The sequence below is a fragment of the Melanaphis sacchari genome, unplaced genomic scaffold, assembly GCF_002803265.2.
Source record: "Melanaphis sacchari strain LSU unplaced genomic scaffold, SCAv2.0 Contig20_pilon_pilon, whole genome shotgun sequence".
Taxonomy (NCBI): domain Eukaryota; kingdom Metazoa; phylum Arthropoda; class Insecta; order Hemiptera; family Aphididae; genus Melanaphis; species Melanaphis sacchari.
This window is the reverse complement of record NW_020271042.1, coordinates 6,238,859-6,259,402: the sequence shown is the minus strand read 5'-3', so window position 1 is coordinate 6,259,402 and position 20,544 is coordinate 6,238,859. Positions and strand designations below refer to the sequence as shown.

The 20,544-nt window shown below is 26.0% G+C and overlaps 4 protein-coding genes across 5 annotated transcripts in view; 2 read left to right on the top strand and 2 right to left on the bottom strand.

Moving 5' to 3' along the window:
• Positions 1-16,065, bottom strand: part of LOC112593606 (dedicator of cytokinesis protein 3) — a 32,206-nt gene extending 16,141 nt beyond the window's left edge. For both annotated transcript variants that reach the window (XM_025338089.1, XM_025338090.1), the window contains exons 1-6: positions 15,829-16,065; positions 15,680-15,763; positions 15,577-15,617; positions 15,436-15,491; positions 15,277-15,373; positions 14,734-14,882 (exon numbers count right to left, since the gene is read on the bottom strand). In XM_025338089.1, coding sequence (XP_025193874.1) covers positions 14,734-14,882; positions 15,277-15,373; positions 15,436-15,491; positions 15,577-15,617; positions 15,680-15,763; positions 15,829-15,865 — 464 coding nt within the window. In that variant the 5' untranslated portion in view covers positions 15,866-16,065. The remainder of the gene's footprint in view (positions 1-14,733; positions 14,883-15,276; positions 15,374-15,435; positions 15,492-15,576; positions 15,618-15,679; positions 15,764-15,828) is intronic.
• Positions 5,916-9,639, top strand: LOC112593608 (innexin inx3). Its single transcript, XM_025338091.1, has 5 exons — positions 5,916-6,177; positions 7,708-7,908; positions 8,385-8,797; positions 8,858-9,274; positions 9,365-9,639. Exons 2-5 carry the CDS (start codon positions 7,746-7,748, stop codon positions 9,551-9,553), a joined length of 1,182 nt encoding a protein of 393 aa, XP_025193876.1. The 5' UTR covers positions 5,916-6,177; positions 7,708-7,745; the 3' UTR covers positions 9,554-9,639.
• Positions 16,066-17,366: 1,301 nt separating the features above from the next.
• Positions 17,367-18,614, bottom strand: LOC112593597 (peroxisomal biogenesis factor 19). The gene is made up of 2 exons (XM_025338075.1): positions 17,905-18,614; positions 17,367-17,819 (listed from the first exon to the last, which is right to left on the bottom strand). Exons 1-2 carry the CDS (start codon positions 18,435-18,437, stop codon positions 17,603-17,605), a joined length of 750 nt encoding a protein of 249 aa, XP_025193860.1. The 5' UTR covers positions 18,438-18,614; the 3' UTR covers positions 17,367-17,602.
• Positions 18,615-18,763: 149 nt separating this feature from the next.
• Positions 18,764-19,672, top strand: LOC112593598 (E3 ubiquitin-protein ligase RNF181-like). The gene is made up of 4 exons (XM_025338076.1): positions 18,764-18,953; positions 19,028-19,234; positions 19,295-19,404; positions 19,471-19,672. Exons 2-4 carry the CDS (start codon positions 19,030-19,032, stop codon positions 19,603-19,605), a joined length of 450 nt encoding a protein of 149 aa, XP_025193861.1. The 5' UTR covers positions 18,764-18,953; positions 19,028-19,029; the 3' UTR covers positions 19,606-19,672.
• The last annotated feature ends 872 nt before the right edge of the window (positions 19,673-20,544 follow it).

Below are 20,544 nucleotides of genomic sequence, written 5' to 3'. Positions count from 1 at the left end.
AATTATTGAGTATAAAACAATTTGAAAGATAATTTAAGATACCTATTATACCTTAACACACACACATATATATATATATCATCTTGAAATCTTTAACAAAAATATATATCTACATTCTATACCTTAGGATAATTTAAATTTAAAAAAGGTGGACAATTAGGTACCGCTCTACTATTTAGTAGATGTTTAATGAGTCACTATAATGGATATGTTACGAATAAAATTACTAAATTTAAATTCAATGACATATCATTACATATAAACAATTATTCTTAGCAGAGATGGTATATAGATGGTTCATATATCACTAAATAGTAAATAGGTACATTTCATGATATTATGTTTTTTGATATTAAAATAATTTATTTTATTATTAATATTACAGTAAGTTGATTAAAACTACACCATAAAAATAAATAAATAATATCCAAAAATTAATCTAAACATTTTGAAAATATTATTGTGTTTTTAATACTTTATGGAATTTTAATACCAAATAATTTTTGCAATAATGTCATCAATCGTTAAAATTATAATTTTAAACACTTATAAATTTTTTTGAGGATTTACGTTCAAATTTTTTTTTTCTGTTAATAAAAACTTATGAAGAATCTTGTATTAAATTAGCTTAAAACTTGTTGACAGAATGTACAATTTTGTAATGACAATTAAAAAACAAAACTAAAAAAATATCGGAAATTTCAATCGTTAATAAATAGCTCAAAAAGTCAACATATTTTGAAAATTATATTATGTATAGAAAATGATAATACGAATACTTCTAATATTTTTTGTTTTTGAGTTATTACTAAGTATAGAAATTAATTTTGGCAAAAACTGGCTTAGCGTAAAAATTCCCGTTTTTGCTTAATTTTTTTTTTTCTATTTTTTCCCGGTATATTATGAAAAGTAATCGTACTTTACTTTTAACTTCTCCTACCCATACCCCAAATATTATTTAGATTCAAAACTATCCACTAAGTTGAAAAACGTAGTATTTTTACTACCCCAAAGGCTAAAAAATGATGATAGACACAATAAATAAATAAATAAAAAACCCACATTATTGTAAAATTAATATATTCATAGCTCTGCTCAGAATCTAAAAGGACTGCACATTTTTATCAAACATATCTAAAATGACTAAAACAGTATTATAAACTGTATTTAAATTATTATTATTTATTAAATTTACTATACCAATTTTAATTAATTGATGCTATAATAAATTATTATTTGTAAGGTACCTAATAAACAATAATTATACATTTATTTATATTATTATAGTTATGGGTAAAAATGAAAAATTAGTAATTATCCAAGTTATAGATTTTTAAATTTGGTTGGTCATTGATTCAAATTTAAAAAGATAAAAATATAATTTTTTTTAATAAGGTTCTTGATACTTGTAACTATCGTTGATCAGTTATGCATTAATCTGCTCCTGGTAATTAATTATTCCATTGAGAATTTAACACATTACTTTTTTTTTACATAAAATGTATGTACAAATTTAAAAATTCTTTTAAGAAAAGAATTGTTTAAAATATAAGTAATAGGTTTAGATAATAAGAACTAATTATAATAGTTTAAGCTGTTTAGTGTTTATAGCAAGGGTGTCCAACCCGCGGCCTGCGGGCCACATGCGGCCCATGGTCGATATTGATGCGGCCCTCACATTGTATATAATATATTAATATTACAAGAACAAATGTATCATAAGAATATAAAACTACATAATATTAAACATCAAATAAACTTTAATAGTGTTTAATACTTTTATCTTAGCATAATAGCACTGGCACACATTAATTATACGAGTGATTAGTGGATCAACTCGAGCCGATTTTGATAAAATATTTTATTATTGGAGATATGTCCACGGCATAGATCTCATATCATTTATCAACAAATAAAAATTAAACACTGTATGTATAAACTATTATTATTAAAAACTATGCGGCCCACAACAACTTCTACCCATATGATGTGGCCCAGACTTCACAAAAGGTTGGACACCCCTGGTTTATAGTATAATAAATAAAATATATTATATACATTGTGTATATTACGATAAATGACATTGGACGAAAAATAACGTATTTCATCGGTCATTAACGTTATTAATCAATATACATAGGTAATTATTGTTATAAATAAGATATTAACGTTATTGAGCAAATGTCCAAATCAAAATATCGTTAATTATCGTTATAAACAATATGAACTTCACATTCATGTAGGAGTGTATAGTTGACACCTCTAAGACTAATTAATTTGAAAGTTATTTTGTACTGTTGAAGTAAATCACAACAATTTTAAAGAGCTCTACAAGTCAAAATTAACTCTAAATAAATGGGTAATGACCTAATAATTTTCAATGTATCAAAATTTAAATTGGTACTTATGAAAAAATTCACGAGCAACTAGGGTCGGATTGCCCCGCCGGGCAAATGGGACAATGTCCGGTGGCCAGGCCTGCTTATATAAGAAGTTACCCGGTCCTGGTGTGATGAAAATAATTATATTTTGTTAATTTTTAGTTGACTATAGAAATAATGAAAACAAATTTATGATGTGAATCACGAATTAAAATATTTTAGTTTATGGTCTAAACTACAAATAGTAAATATGCAATTACTCGAATTCTTACGTAATTATGTCATCTTACAATATTAAGGCAGTTAAACTTTCGTTTCATATTTTTAAGGATTTTCAAGTAATATAAAAAAAATCCACAAGGTTTCTACTTAGGACCTTTGCTTAAAACCTTTTATTAATGATTTACTTCAGTTATTCAATATTTCTGTAAAATTATTACCTTTTGCAGATAATGCAATAAGTTATTCTATAAAGTCAATTCATTTTCAGATTCGTTAAACATTAATAAATGTAATTTTATTTCATTTATTCATTCAATTTCAAATTAAATTTGAAAAAAATGGCCAGTAAATATCTGTTTGCTCGGTAAGAATTATCGAGTCACTCCGTCTCTTAAACCAACTATATATAGTTATAAATGTTATAATACTACCGATACTGGTGTAAAATGTCTAAATAAAAAAGTTCGTTGTTAAGATGTGTAATATAAAATAAAAATATTCAGTTTCCGTCAAAACGCACGTAAAATTAAAGAATTCACGGTTGTTTATTAAATATCTATAGAGATATTTGATAATAAAGTCCACGTTGCAGACAGGTAAATATTTGGCACTTATCAGATATTATTAAATATTATTTAAAACAACAAAAGTCGACCTAAGATACTCGATAAATTTGACAAAAACAATAAAATTTACAAAGAACATACTTTACCAATTACCATGTAAAGTCTAACTTCAATGAATAAAAGATGCGTATTGCTGATGAAGTGATTAATTATTAACAATAAGATATTATTTGTATATTGTATATTTTTATAATTGTAGAAGAAGATTTTGGTGATTTGTTTTTTTAAACTATGCCTATTGAATGATGCTTAAAATAAAAATATTATAGGTATTGCATATCATAAAAAATTAAAAACATTGATAAGCCATAAACCTAGAGGTACCTATATTGATTGTTCTAATTTCATAAAAATTTTAACACTATACAACACTATATCAGTGTCTCTCAATCTATGGGTCGCGAAATATTTTAGTTATAGGTCGCCAGTTGCCATGTATTGTTTGTAAAACCACATCCGATCATGATACCAGTCAACCAGTTCCATCAGGCAGTTCAGAACAATACAAAATTTTTTTTTTTAGTATTGATGTAGGTGCATTGCGTAATCAATAAGCAGTAAATTTATGGGTCGCCATTACAAAAATATTGGGAAACACTGCCATATATGATATTTATCTTAACATTTCTTGGACTTGATTAAATTATTATTCAAGGGGGCAAAGGGCTGCAACCGCCAACCAAGATGATTGATGTATTGGAAAATAATATTTATGGCATAAAAATATATTAATTGATAACTACAGTATTTTCTGTATGATAATTCATAGATGAAAACTAGAGAGATTGGGGCCCAACAGTCAATTATATAGATAAAATGTCAATAATATGTATGGTAATATTTTTTTTAATAGATTTTTTTAATTTAACCTAATAAATATCATAATATTTTTTTTAACATTTACATGAATAGAGGGACTGAACAAGCATATTCACTTCCGTTTTTTTAATTTAATAATACATTTATCCAGATTCTGATTTTTGAAATTTTTAAATGTATGTACTCAAAACTCAAAAGCCATATTTTTAAATTCTTGAATTATTTTATGTTTTATAAGGAGAGTCCTGTGGTGATAAAAACTTTTCTATTTCAAATGAGAACCCTTCTTTTTACTGTTAATATTTAGTAGATATTTTTTTTGAAAATGTAATGTACATATAGGTAGTGCATTTTAGATATTTTAATTATTGTTAATACAATAAATTTAGAGTCTTAGCCTCTTATTATTAACCATTTATATAAAAAATTTTCAGACAAAATTTGTACGTCCATATTACATTGTTGATTTTTATAAAATATAATTTATCGCCGAAATTTTAAAAATAAGTGAATAATAGCACCAATAATTAATACTCCGTATCAAAGTTAGACGTTTTATATTATTTTTAATAATACTGGTATTATTATGATTATAGATTGAAAAAAATTGATTTGTATTAATCATTCAATAATACATTACATGGTGAAAATAATAAAATATGCTTGTTTTTTAGAATATAATTTAAATGTGAAAGAGTAAAGTGGATTAGCCCCCGCGGGTTTGCAAAACAAATTCGTAGGCTTCCCAATAGATTAAAACTTAATTTGCGCCTGAGTGGTAATCACAAATAAAAATGAAAAACTATGTACTTAAATGTAATTTATGAAATTAAAATATTCTTAAAAACCTAGGAATAATATTATAAAACACATTTTTCAATATTCGATTTATGTTTGCGTATTACATAATTAAGTATCAGCTTGTGTAGACATTTTAAATTTTGAACAGAGCAACGGAGGCATTGTTGAAACCAGTTTTTTAAATAATAACAATTCCTGTAGCTAAACGATGAAAATACTTTTGTAATTGTCTTACATCAATATCTCAAGGATACACAGCAAAATAACGATCTAGAATAATAAGCATTTAGCAAGCCCTATTTCTACTAAACTTCGACTATTTTTAAGTAAACCCATAAAAGAATAGCGACGATGTATAAACATTTTATTACTCTCCGCTGTATCATAATAAAACAAAATATTCTTTATTCTCAGTTCCCACAGTGAGAACAATACAATTTATTATTGTGCACGGAAATCCGTTGTTTTCTTTATATAACATTATGTATATTATTCCTAAACGAATTCTCACCGCGTCAAAACTTTCTATTTTTTATAACGGCAGTAGGTACATCGCACGCGCCTACCAATCTTGCTGCTGTGTATGTTCAAAGACCATGATATGACAAATTTGAGCAACATTAGAAATAATTTAAAATTAGTGTAGATTTTCGATTTGCCTGATAGTCACCGCGAGGAAATGCAACGGCGTGCTTGCAAATCCTTATGTTATTGGTAACCAGATAAAACGAAAAAAAGAGTGTAAAACGCAACTCGTTCATCAGAAACCGGCGCGGGTACGCGTTACGTCCGCCACCTACCGGGCTTGACAGACGGCGCGTTTCCGTACTGAGAATTCGAACGCGGCGATATTATTACCAGAAATCTCGGGACGGATTTCGGCTGTAAATCTATGGTAATAACTATAATCACTCATTTAATATTTTAATCATCGAAGCGCAGTCTCGCGATTGGAAATCCGTCTCGTGAATCCCCTCCACACACGCGTCCCTGCACTCTATGGTACCGCCAAACAACAGCTTGTCGTGTAACGCGGTGGTGAACACACATCATCAGGCGGCGCGCAGCGGATACCGGTTCCGAGCGCTCTGCGTTCCAGCGGCGGCGACCAACCCGTGCGCCGCGGCGCGCGTTTGTTCACCGGTTTGATACAGTCGACGAACGACGAACCGCTAGTTACGGCGACTGCATCGATTGGGTGCGGACTATCGCCATCCGATACGTGATACACGCGAACTAACGACAACGACGACGACAATAAAAATATTATCACGATTCCAGATCGGCGGTGACATACGATATTTCGCCCAAACATTGCTGACAAACTGGTTAGTTTCACACGATTTTAATTTAATTTTTTTTCCCCGTCGTATAGCGCTTTAATAACAATATTATTATCGTCGTCTATACGTTTAATGTTCAATATTGTATAATAACATATTTTTATAACAATTACTATTACGGCGTTCTTGAGCAGTTTTGAGATTTTATTCACCACTTGATCCAACGTTATTACTTAAATAATTGATATTGTATTAATCTCGTACGACAAACTTTTGCGCTACAACTTGTTGCTGCTTCGTAATTGTTTCGACCTACGCCATCACCGCGAACACCTGACGTGTAGTGAATGACGTCTGGCGCGTCTCCGCTTCCCCCATTGTTTGCTATCACAGTGTGTAAACGTGCTTTTTGTTTTCACATTATTATACAAGTACCTACTTAATGATAATCATGTTTTATGTGTACATATTATTATTACTATTATTATGTAGGTAACACGCGTGTATTTCAGCGATAGGTAAATAATTAGATATGCGTACGCATCATCGTCGTTGTTCTCACGCTCTTACATAAAACAAACGAATAGAGTAGGAGTTATGTTAGAATTTTGGAGGATCGTTTTAAAGCGAAAAAGAATTTGGTTTTATTAGAATATTATACCAATAAGATGTATAATTCCTACATCATATATTTCGATATTGTAGACTTGATATAATACACGACTGGCGATATCTCAAACATCTGCCGCCTCTGAAACGAAATCGTCGGGGGACGCGCTACTAAAATGAATCATTATTACAACTAATAAAACATTGTGCAACAAAATATTGCTGTTCGAGTCACGCGTAATTGTTGGTATGATGTGCGCAGTGCATACCCAATAGGTGAACGAGAAAATTCAAAGAATGGTCGATGCATATATTGTAATGGGTACATACTACATAACTACATGAGTCACTCGGCGGCGTACCTTTACGGTCATACAGCATACGATTTATTTCACCCGAAGACATACATATATATATATATATATATATATTTTTATATACATTATATTAACACAACAATAATATATTTTATGAACACGTCGGAATTATTATTACGGGTATGCGTGCGCGTACCTATGTGATATTATTATGTGTGCGTGCGATCGGGTCGAAAAACCAGTTTTGAGCATAATAATAGACAACGGGCAACCGTCTAAGAACTCCAGTGCATTCGAGGAGCAGCACTACGTGATTGAGTGTGAGGTGGGGGGAGACCGTGGCAAGTGGCACAGCACAGCACGGGAGGCTGTTGACATCAGACAACAGATACCTGTTACTGCGTGTCTGTAATATATCTATACAGGCACACGGCATACCTCCGCCGATGTCCGGTGGCATGCCTGAAGACTGTGTAGATTTTCGTTGTTATTTTTGTACACACCCCCTGCCCCCTGTTTAAGCTGACCCCGGTTTTGTTTTTAGTTTTTTGCGCGATTTATACGACGTTCAGACGTTGAACAACCATCTTAATACTCCAGAAATCATCGTTGAGTAAAAACTAATTGTTGTGCATGTCCCTCGATTTAGATCCGATCGTTGAGTAATAGCGCATAAAGGACGACGATATGGCCATATTCCCAATGCTGTCGGCTGTGGCCGGCTTCATTAAGGTGCGTTATGTGGTGGACAAGGCCAACATCGATAACGCAGTGTTCAGAGCGCATTACAGGCTCACCACGGCAATACTCTTTGGATGCTGTATATTGGTTACAGCTAATAATCTTATCGGTGAGTGTGTGATTTTACTATTATTATTTTTTTTTTTCCCCAATGCGAATAATAAAATGAAAACTTATTTGTAGAACAGCAACTCACAACAGTGAACGTTGCTTTATTATTGTTTGTAATAAAGGAGGCAATTCCTTTCAATTGACCCTGGACCTATATAAATAATAAGCAAGTGAATAGGCTATTCGAAGAGTATATTATTAATCATAAAAACAAATTAACATTACAAAGTGACACAATTGTGTAGGGGACCCTGGTAGGACCAAGATTTAAATTCTCTTTGTCTCCTTCAAAAAAAATGCTGTTGTTAAGTAGCATAATAGATTAGTATGCATCTAGGAAATATTTTTTTTTGTTTTGTAAACTTCACGTGTTGCTTCTAATTCTGAACTACAACTGTTACATTTATTATCAAGGTCAAAACAACCAAATTTTAGAACTAATCTGATGATTCATATCGAAATTTTAATTTTTAGGTGATCCTATATCTTGTATAACTGATGGTGCTATCCCAGAACATGTCATTAACACATTTTGTTGGATTACTCATACGTTTACATTGCCAGATAAAATTGGTAAAGGTCTTGGTACACATGTTGCTCACCCTGGTGTATCAGATTATATTGATGGCCAAGATCAAGTACGCTATCATGCTTATTATCAATGGGTGCCATTCATGCTGTTTTTCCAAGGCATTCTGTTCTATGTGCCCCACTGGTTATGGAAAAATTGGGAAGAAGGCAAAATTCGCATGATCACTGATGGTGTCCGTGGTGCTTCCATTGGACAAAATGATGACAGACTAAGTCGTCAAAAACAATTAGTTCAATACCTTATTGATACTTTACATATGCATAATGTTTATGCTTCAGGATATTTCTTATGTGAAGTAAATATTTGATTAAAGTCTTGATTTGATATTTAATTTAATGTTTGATGTACATTTTAGGTATTCAATTTTTTGAATGTAATTGGAAACATGTTCCTTATAGACAGTTTCTTAGGAGGAGAATTTTTCTCATACGGTACTAAAGTTTTAGAACTCAGTCAAATGGATCAAGAAAACCGAATGGACCCAATGGTAGCTGTTTTCCCAAGAGTAACAAAATGCACATTTCACAAATATGGTCCATCCGGATCAATGCAAACACATGATGCACTCTGTGTATTGGCATTAAATATCTTGAATGAAAAAATCTACATATTTTTGTGGTTTTGGTTCATTATATTAGCAGTCATATCTGGAATGGCGTTAGCTTACAGTATTGCTGTTGTAACATTACCCTCAATTAGAGAAACAATTTTACTACGTCGTTTTAAATTTGGTACACCACAATCAGTATCAGCACTTATTAGAAAAACACAGGTAAGCTTTTTAATTATTAAAATAGTGGGATTTTTTTATTAATTTTAACATTTCATATTTTACAAAGTATTAAAACTAATCATATTTCAGGTTGGAGATTTCTTGTTATTACATCTTTTGGGCCAAAATATGAATATGGGACAGTTTACCGAAGTATTAGATGATCTCAGTTCACGATTACATTTGGGAAATAATTTACCAACTGCTCCTTCAACCCTAGAACTATCACCGATGTATCCTTTGGATAAATTGAGACTTCACAAAGAAACTGAAGCTTAGACTTGATAAATAACAAAAAATAAATCATTGTCTATAGTTTTTTATCTAATGAGAAAAACACTTGAAGTCGAACATTTTTAATCTCATTCTGTGTTCATTACTTAGAAAGCATTCCATTTACACCTTTTTGAACATTAAATAAATTGATGTGTTACTCAAATTATAGGTTAGCAATCAATAATTAATTCTAAGACTAAATTTTTTCAACTACATATTTTATTTTGATACAGTTTTTTACATCTTCTATGTTAAACAATTGGTAACCAAACTATTCCTACCTATAAATAAATGTTTCATGTTCTTTTATATTAAAATGATTGACTAGCAGTCATATTATGCATCTTGGCGCTAATTAGTGTAAACAATTATTTTAATTATATTTAATAAGTTATTTTGATTTTAAATTTGAAGTTAAACTTCTATTAAAATTGTAATTAATTGTGATAAGATATTGTGTGAACTGTAAATTTTGAAATTAATTTAGTTGATTTATTTAACAAAATACTGTATAAAAAGTCTCCTTATATTGGTATTGATGATTTGATTTTAATTATTAAGTTTAAAGGATTAATAATGTATTCAATAATAATTTTAAATATTAAATAAATGATTTTGACAACTATAAATTATATATAAACTGTATTATTTAATAATTGTATGCATTAATCAATTTTATTTATAATGTTATAATATTACACTAAGAATTAAATATGTATTATTATTTTAATATAATACTATTATATTTTCATTTATATTAAATCCTTTTTGTAAGTTAAATTATTTAGTATTTTATACTACTTTAACTAAACTTGAATCACAAAAAATTAATAATTATAAATTTAACCTTTTTTTTTAATATTAAATAGTAAGTTTGTCAAGACAATATAAAGTTATTAACATAGGTGGTACACACAAGATATGTGTTTATATACGCAAACAATTTTAATAATGTTAACCGAGTCTTAAAATAATACTTTTAAAAAAAATACATTATATTATTTGAGTATATTAATAATAGATTTTTGCTGCTTGATGAAGTATTATGAAAGTACATCCATTGTAATAAATAATATAATAACAAAAAATACTTGTAAACCTATTATTTTCTAATATAAAGTTAAAATAATAATAATAACTACTAACAATTATTTATAAGACCAGCACATGACCATTTATAGTTTAAAAATATATTATCCTGGACTAATAGAATTGGTGAGCACTCGATGACTAAACAACCACTGACTTTTGTAAATAAAGAAACATTAAAAACTACTGTTAGATTAGTTATATTTCAAGATTACATATCCAATCACTATTTTCTATTATATTATAGTTCTAAATTTTATTTTAAATATAAGAAAAGGATATTAATTTTAAAATGTTCATATATTAACAAAAAATAAAAGCAGATTAGCATAACATAAGAAGTCTATTAACTATTATACATTTTAAATATTATATAATTTATAGAAAATTGAGTACTAAGAAAAAATCTTTTGTGTTAATCAATGAATTGTTAATTATAATTATTTTTATCAATTAGAAGTATAGAACAAAAAAAAAAAAAAAATGAAGTGTTTTAGTGATTTTTGAATACATTTTTGTTATTATAAAATGTTATGACAATCATAGTTCTAATACATTTTAATTTTAATTAAATTTGTAAGAATATTTTTAAAATTCCTTTGAATATGATAAATACGAGGGTAGAATAGATAAAATTAGAAACTCTTAATTTTCTCCAATACTAACCTACTATACTGCTGAACAGTTAATAAACAAATAATTAAAATATACAAAAATTATTACAAAAGTTAACTGATGGGATGAGCCTAAATAAATAAACTATGTAATATACGTTTTTGTAAAATCTATTAAACTATAATTTTCAAAGCAGGGTAAGTTAATCATATTTTTTTAAACTTATTTAAGTTAAACCATCTTAAAATAAATTGAGTAAAACTAAAGTTTATTTAAAATGTAAATGATTTTGAGAAACTAAATTAGGTTACACATTATTTAGGAAAACATTAAATAAGTCCAGTTAAATTTTACAGTTATTTTTTTTAAATAAAATTTAAACCCTTATATTATGTACTAACTGGAAAACAGTTTTAGTAAAACTAACAATCAGCACACACCTAGGCATTTTATTTTTATAATAAAATGTTATTTATTAAATAAATAATCTACAATTAATAAATTACACTATCTATTTAATTGATTTTACTAATAAAGTTTTTGTTTTTCTCAATAGACACTCTTCTCTAGCTTAACAGTTAACCAATTATATTAAACCACTACATGAACAATTTATGGTACAGCGATAATATATATTTAAGGCAATTATGTAATAGTTCTCGATTTTCATATTAAAATGATTATTTATAAATGTTATGAAAATTCTTAAAAAACCTTTATAAATTAACTTTGATTAAAATTAAGTTAAGTTAAAATTATTTGTAATTAAGTCAATAACTTGGTTATTTTTAACTAGTAAAGTTATTGATAAAAATATCTTATAAATTTTTAACTAGATACTGAAATACTGTCCAACTAAGCCTTAAGCTCATATATCAATTAGCTTCTAGGAATATGTAATGTGTTATGATAGTTATAAATGACAAATGTTTTTAAATAATTACAATGAATACATTTACTTTTTTTAATTTGAATGGTACTGTGTTTAATTAAAATAATATATGAATGCGAGTATGTTCATTTTTTGTAGTAAACATGCAATGTATTTATTTTGTTCAATAAACTTCAATCAAATATAGGTCTTCAAGTTATGTCTCATTTTGTTATCAAACTGTTCAAATTAAATAAGCATAATATATTTTACACAAATTACTGAAGAAGTATAAATTTGTAAGTACTAATAAAAAGTTAGTGTTTATGAATTGTAATCATATGTTTAGTTATAAATAGTTTTAAATTACAATAATTTATTATAAATACTGAATTGAGAAATTAGAGATTTATAATCAATGATTTAATACTTGTACACATTTATACCAAGAGAATAGACACAAGACAATACTTTCTTAATAAACTTTGTAAAATATTGTTATTGATGTTTACTAATTTGAATAGCTTAAGTGTAAAATGAGAAATTTAAAAAGCTGGGTTTTCTATAATTTGTACATGTTTAACTATCAGAAATAATGATGTCCTCATAATATTTAAATAATTTAATGAACGCGATATGATTATAAATCAATTAAATATGTATTATATTTTAAATAGGTATAATAAACTAAAATAATACATTTTAGTTCATAATTTAATATTATTATTAAAATTAGTATTGTATTTAAAATAAATTATATTTTGATAAATCATAGATGCTACATAAGTACTTTTAAAATCTTTGATGATTATTATTATAAAGGAAGGTGAAGGTGGGCGAGACACTTGTTTTGAACCTTACTTATTTAATTATTGAATTATTAAAGTAATAATTATTGTTATTTCAATAAGAAATATTATTCATACATAGCTACTTATGAATCAAGAAGTAATACAGATTTATTTATTAATAAATAAATAAAATTAAATAATAAATAAATAAAATTAAATAATATTGTATTTATTTATTTATTTATGTGACATATTAAGTGATATAGATCCTAAAAAAAATCTTTAGTTTAAATATTTAAAAGACCCTTGTCTATTAAATTGTTTTAAATCATTAAACGATCATTACTAAACAAACCATCGAAAACTAAAGTAAATAAAATTGCAAATTTCAAAAGCCATTCAAATGTAAACATAATCAATAGAAACAAGGCTATTTATAACTAAAGCAACCAGTAGTGTATCTAAGATTTAATTTCATTGGAAAACTAAATTTTCCAACAGTAGCTATTTTCAAATAATAATAAAAAAAATATACTTTTAGAATATTTTAGAAATGATATGTAAATTATAACACAATAATTAATTATATTACCTTGAAGTATTAAATTCTTTAGTTAGTATAGACCTAGTTAGTTGGCCTGATTACTTCATGATTAACTGATATTAAAAAGATAAATTTGTAATTTCTATAGAAATTATAACTTTTAATCAATATAAAAAAAAACACTTATTATTTTAAATAAACTTTCTTTTATATCATTAGGAAGAGTCTGCACATATATATGTTATCTTCATCTAACACCATATAAGCATAACAAATTTATATCCAATAGCTTACATTTACTTTTAATGTTTAAGTTTTCAAACCTAATAAAATATGAATATAACAACATTATCTGTATTTTTACTGAAGTTTGTTTGCTGATAAATATGATTTTGTTACTTAAAAGAAATTTTAAGCTTAAACATATTTTTAAAAAATTAAATTAAAAATATATATAGCCAGATATAGATATTGTTGTTTTATTTAAATTTTACAATAAGTCAATTCACTCCAATTTTAAATTCTGAATGTAAATTTGAGATGTAACGTGTTAATTGCTAGATTGAATATTACATCTATCTATCATTAATAAATCAGAAACTATTTATTCAATTGTTGACTTATACATCAACATTTATAAAAAGCTTAACAATTTACAAAGAAAAGAATGGTTCTCATTTAAAAAAATTAAGTTTAAACCACTTCATAATACTTTTTACATGGTATATCATGGTATTTAGCAATGCTAAAACATATTATTAAAGAAAAAGATAACTTACTCAATCAATAAATAAATAACAATATATAAAATCTACTATTTATGCAAATTTTTAGTAATGTTGATGGAATCATTATTACCTCATGATTAGAAAATTATAGACAATTGCTTTGAATTGAACTATTCAAGTGAAGAAAATAACTGATATTGTTACTAATTAATTATTTTATGCCATGTTGGCAAAAAGTAATTAATTCAATGAACCAATTGATGGCTAGGCCACAAAATAATTTTTAAGCGATTGTTAGGTCATTATAATTTGAATTAAATGTTTAATGAATTATGAAACCCAGCATAAACATTTCATAATGCAATGAAAAAACATATAAATTAGTACAAATACTTAATTTTCTAAACAAATTTACTTCGTTTTTTTCAAACAATAATTTTTTTTCATTTTAGTAACAATGTCAGTAACTTTAGCTTGGTTTCTCTGACCCCTGTTTTTAAGAATAATAGAAGAAAGCAATTTACATGCAATATTTTCCTATTTACCTGTTTCCCCAATCAATTTTTGCAGTAGTCTTTAATTTCAATTCTCTTGTTTGATCTTGAGTTAATGTTCCTGTTAATAATTGTTTTCTCCATTCAAGTAACTCTCGCATTACTTTTCGTAATGTAATAAATTTATATGTTTCCCGTTCCTACAAATAAATATTTTTACATGTAATTAATTTAAATTAACTACTATATATTATGTATTAATTGAAAACAAATTACCTTAAATCATAATATTATTGTTGTATTTTAATATCAAAAGTTTAAGAATATAGACTGGCTATAATTAGATTACATAATTGCACTATCATAGTAAATTAAAAATATTTGTTTAAAATTGATAAATTACAGAAAAAGAACTAGTTAAACATAATCACATAATAAACTGTTTAATTATTATTATGTATATGTGATTATGTTAGGATCTATTTTTCCTATTCCTAATTACTATCTATATGTAAAAGGTAGATTTTACTATTAAATATATTTTAGTACATCTTGTTTTTAATTCATGAAAATGCAAATAAATTTTTGACATACCACATATAATGACTTCCAAATACAACTCCAATCACGTAAAACCAATGATACTTCTCGAACAACCATATCTTCCAATGGGATAGCTGTTTCAAAACTTCTGAAATTTCAAATTGAAATAAATATTTATAAAAATATAACTAATGTAGAAATTTGTCATACCCCTCATTTTCAATACGGCAGGGTTTTAAATGGATGTATGTAGATGGAAATATACCCTAATGAAATAAAAATATGACAAGTATTAAAAAGAGTACTTATATGATATTAATAAGACTTGATATATCATCATAAATGTCTTACCTTAACAGATCGATTTTTAGTAACAAATCCCCTGTACCAACCTGTATAACACACAAAATGGCTTTAAAATATATTAATTGTACACAATTATGATTATACTTACCACAGCATTGTTCAAGGATCTGAACAGTATCCCCAATTTCAAGATGTAAACCATATGGATTATCTCCATGCCAGTTGTATATCACTAAAATTAAATGTAAGCTAGTACTTATACATTTTAAATAATTTCAAATCCAAAATAAAACTCACCAACTCCATATTTGTTTGTTTTGGTTGGAGTCCACATATCTGTTATTGTATTGGTGTAATAGGACAGAATTGGATTCTTCTTCCGCTCATATTTTAAATTTTTAACCAGATCAACAGATTAAATGTTGTTTTTTCAGACGAACAGAAAAATAAGTCTATGACTAGTCATTTTATTAATTTTTTACAAAATCAATTGTTTTGATTTTGTTTACATTTCAGTTTTAATTGCTATCATACACGGGGGTGGAGCTGCAGAGATAAGATATCATAAAAATTCGAAAACTATTTTCACGGACATGGATAATAAAATATAAGATATGGTAAATAAATTATTATCTATATTTGTGACTATTTTAGATTTACGCATGATAAAGTAAACTTTTTAAATTTATCATAGCCAGAGTACTAGACTTGAGGCATTTAATGTTCAATGTCAGGAATTCAGGATACAAGAAAATAAATTTCTATTTATTTTATATGCCTATTTACTACAGATCGCAATGACTTATTAAACAAGCTCGTTGTTAGATTGTAATCATTTTATTTATAGTTCATTAATTTACTGTATGATATTATGAAAATAATAAATACTTTATTTAACCTATTGAGAGAAGTTGTAAAATATAGATAGTATAAGTATGTTTTATTTGCATAAATTTATTTAAAATCATTATTTATAGTATTTACTTTAAAAAAATAAAATAAAAATACAGTTACTTTAATTGTACATTTTACACATCAAAAAGAAATTAATTTTGAAAATTGCCCAAAATTGTGTAAATTATAATATCCTATATTTTCCTGGAAAATTCCTTTTCCAATTTAAGATCAACTAGCTAAAATATTACTTATTACTTTTTAATTGAAGCCACTGTACATGAATACATTATAGGTAGGTAATAACACAATAATAAAACTTAATTATTTATTACTAATTAAAATTTTGATTTTATTACACGAATATAATAAATAATCACAATGTCTATGCAATAATTTAAGCAGTATGCTCCATATTTTATTTTTAAAAATATCAAAGTATACAATGTTTGCAAATCTAAATAATGATACAATATTATTTAATGAAATAGGTATACATTTTAACAAAGTAAAAAAAACCCTGTCAGAAAATTAATTTTAAACATACATATAACATCAATGATCATTATATTATAGAATTGAAAGTAATATATTTTGTCATAAAGATTACGACGTAAAATCTAATCAAAACATTTTGATTTATTCCATTCAAATACTATTTATTTAATTAAATTAATTTTTCCCAGTCCAAATTAAAAAAAAAAAAATATTTTAAGAAATATTGTTAGATATAATAGATTATTTCCTTAAAATTTATTGGCCATTATGTTCATCTTAAACAGTAACTTAAATTAAAATATGACATACCTAATTATTAAACTGGGACTATGTTATACTTTTAAAATTTTAGATATTATTTTATACTTTTATTAATATGAGTAAAAAACAAAAAACAAAAATTTTTGTTTTGAATACCAAAAATGAAATAATTTTTTTGCAATAATATTTAATAAGTTGAAAATTTAAATAATTAATAAAAATATCTATGAATTTGAGAGGTTAACAAATTTAGAAAATGTCAATATGATGTATGTATCTTTGGAAGTTTACCTTTCACATTGGTGAAATCTGCTACCCTTTCACCTATACCCTATATTTATTCAGTCTTCATTTATCAAACTGATAATAAATAAATAAACAAGACTCAATAAAAATAATATTTCAAAATAAACATTTGCTACATAAGAGTGCATTGGCCAACATTATCAGGAATTGGATTGCCATCAGCTACATCTCTCATTAATTCCTCTGGTGGCTGACCACATTCTTGCATTTTTTTTAACAACTCCATGAGTTCTTTAAACTTCCTAGTCTTTGTGATATCATCATCTGTATCTTGTTGATTTTCTAAATGATCTCGGACTTCTTTAATACAATTAAACATTTGTGTATACCTAAAATGTTAAATAAGATTTATATAACATATTATAATCTTATTAATAAGTATGTATTTAAGTATAATCAATTTTAATAACTTGCCTTTCGAATTCTTCTTTATCAGATGTTGATTCATGATCCTCAAGCCATTTTGGATATTTATCACACAGATCTTTAATAGATGGATAAAGCACATCTTTGCTCAACAATGGCTGCATAAATTGCATTAACATTGGAAGCATATCTTCATCTAAACTGATATCTTCTTGAATACCCATATTTGCAAATATCGAAGTCATATCACTTCCCTCAGGTAGATTTTGTTTTGCTTCTGCTAAGCTTTTTAATGATTCTTGAATAACTGTTTGTAATTCAGATCCTTCATCTCCTAAGATTAGTTCTTGTAGGCCAGCCGCTAATTCTGCTTGATCACTATTCATAAATGATTTCATTGTTTCTTCAAGACTCTCTTTTAAAAAGTTATCACTTGCACTAAAATTAGTAACTTCAGGTATTTTTGATGCATCGTCTAATGCTTTTGATTCATTAGTATTTTCAAAATCTTTGAGAGCATCATCTAACAATTCGGATAATGCATTTTGTGTATTTTCTTCTTTTGGCTGATTTTCAGACATTTTTTAATAAATTAAGAAACAATTAAAAAAAAAAAATGACTTATATAATTTTAAATACCTAGAATAATTATGATTATAATCAATTATTCTCAATCTTAAGTCTAAATAATCCACATTTTCATTTGTATAAACTGGTTTAAATAATTATCTAAAGAATGCTAAACCTTATAAATTTATAGAATACTGACCTTAATACTTAAAAAATATTCAGATTTCAGAACATCACGTTTCAGATGACAAGAACAAACTTGAAACTGATAAATAAACATATGTTTTCATATTGATAAGAAATAATAATTTCCATAAATTATTCGGGAAATAACTCAAATAACCAAGAAGTTAATAAATTATTAATTAGCAAATCATGACTTATGATTTATTTTAACTGAAATAATAATTCCTTACTGCGTATCTCTTTTTACTACAACCTATTTATATAATAGTTTTATTCATCTTTGTCATTTTAATATAATTATAGTGTATCATATAAGTAAGAAATTTCTTCCATAATTCAAGGTAAGTCATTGAGTTTAATTGATAGGTATTTATTCATAGATAATATTAGTATTATTAATATTTTAAAAATTTAGTTATGGCTAGCTATTTTGACGAACTTCACGTTGATGAAGATGAAATGCCTGCTGCTCGTTCAGAGCGGTTAACAAGAGAAACGTTTAGAATGCTTTTCGATCACGATCCAGCACGATACGGTGACATAATCACTTTTCAAAACACACCTCCTGCATCTAAATCAGAAATAGTAAAACTTAGTGCTCCTTCATTTGAGGAACTAATAGGTAAAATTTTTTTTTTTTAGAAAAATATAATTTACTGAAAATAATTGTGTTATCTATTAGATGAACAATGTCGAATCTGTTTATGTCAGTATCAACTGAATGAAAAAGCATTAAATATGCCATGCAATCATAATTTTCACGAAAACTGTCTCAAAACATGGCTGGAAAAAGTAAAAAAATAATTGTTTTATTTTTTAGTAATTATACATTTTTAAAATATTTAATTTATTTTTTAGAGTAATTTTTGTCCATTATGTAAGTTTGAATTAAAGACTGATAACGAAATGTACGAATTGTATAAGCAAGAGTTAAAAAATCGACAAACAAGAGAAAATAACATTGCCCAACTTCATAATTCTATGTTCTCATAAAAATTATAAAAATAATAACCATTCATAAGGTGTATAATATAGATACTTACTTTATAAATACTTAATGCAGACATTTTACATTAATTAAGTGGTCATAAATTGGGATTTTGTGTTTTTAATAGAGACATTCAAAGTTAAATTATTTATCATTACCTATAATAAACTTAACCTTTTAATATTTCAGATTGTCATAAGTCATAACTTTTTTATAGAAAATCTCATTTCAAATTAAATTTAGTTATAAGTTTTTTATCTTTTACTAAGAACTGTATTTATATCTATAAATTATTTGTTTCTATATTATTATATTATTATTATATTTATTATTAATGAATTACTTATTTATTATTTTAAGCTACCTATAATTTATAGAAATACAAGTTGTATTCATTATTGTTATAATTTTGCTACAAATTATAAATTAAATTAAGCTATTATTTACTGTCTAATTATTTCCATATTAATAATCTACTTAATCATATATTGATTTTTTTTTTTATGTTATATACTATATAGATATCTTCATCTGAGTAATTAAAAAATATTGGTATTAGTTCAAGATAAAGAAAATTGTATGAACAGTTGTAACTTTTTTAAATGAAAATATTATAAGCAATGTAACAGAAAATTTTACACAAAACCAGTTTTCAACTAATTTGTTTAATTATTTTGTTATAATTCAAAACTTAAAATTATCACAAAATATTTATATTATTACTTTTTATATATGGTAACATTTTCTTTATTTGAAAAAAGTGGTGTTTCATTATTTTATTGGCATAATCTTACTAAAGGTTGTCGATATTTAAAAACAATGTACTACAAAAATATCAGTTGTTAATAGATTTGAAAATAGGTCAGCAGCTTGATATATACTGAACTTTATTTATCAAAACCATAGCAATGTTATATATGTTTAGAAAAAAAAAAAATAAAAAA

Excerpts from the sequence above, each read along its gene's own strand:
- LOC112593608 (XM_025338091.1), top strand. The coding sequence starts at position 7,746 with ATGGCCATATTCCCAATGCTGTCGGCTGTGGCCGGCTTCATTAAGGTG. Across the intron at positions 7,909-8,384 it reads TACAGCTAATAATCTTATCG|GTGATCCTATATCTTGTATA; the intron begins GTGAGTGTGTGA and ends TTTAATTTTTAG. Across the intron at positions 8,798-8,857 it reads CAGGATATTTCTTATGTGAA|GTATTCAATTTTTTGAATGT; the intron begins GTAAATATTTGA and ends TGTACATTTTAG.
- LOC112593597 (XM_025338075.1), bottom strand. The coding sequence starts at position 18,437 with ATGTCTGAAAATCAGCCAAAAGAAGAAAATACACAAAATGCATTATCC. Across the intron at positions 17,820-17,904 it reads GATAAAGAAGAATTCGAAAG|GTATACACAAATGTTTAATT; the intron begins GCAAGTTATTAA and ends TTAACATTTTAG.
- LOC112593598 (XM_025338076.1), top strand. The coding sequence starts at position 19,030 with ATGGCTAGCTATTTTGACGAACTTCACGTTGATGAAGATGAAATGCCT. Across the intron at positions 19,235-19,294 it reads TTCATTTGAGGAACTAATAG|ATGAACAATGTCGAATCTGT; the intron begins GTAAAATTTTTT and ends GTTATCTATTAG. Across the intron at positions 19,405-19,470 it reads TCAAAACATGGCTGGAAAAA|AGTAATTTTTGTCCATTATG; the intron begins GTAAAAAAATAA and ends TTTATTTTTTAG.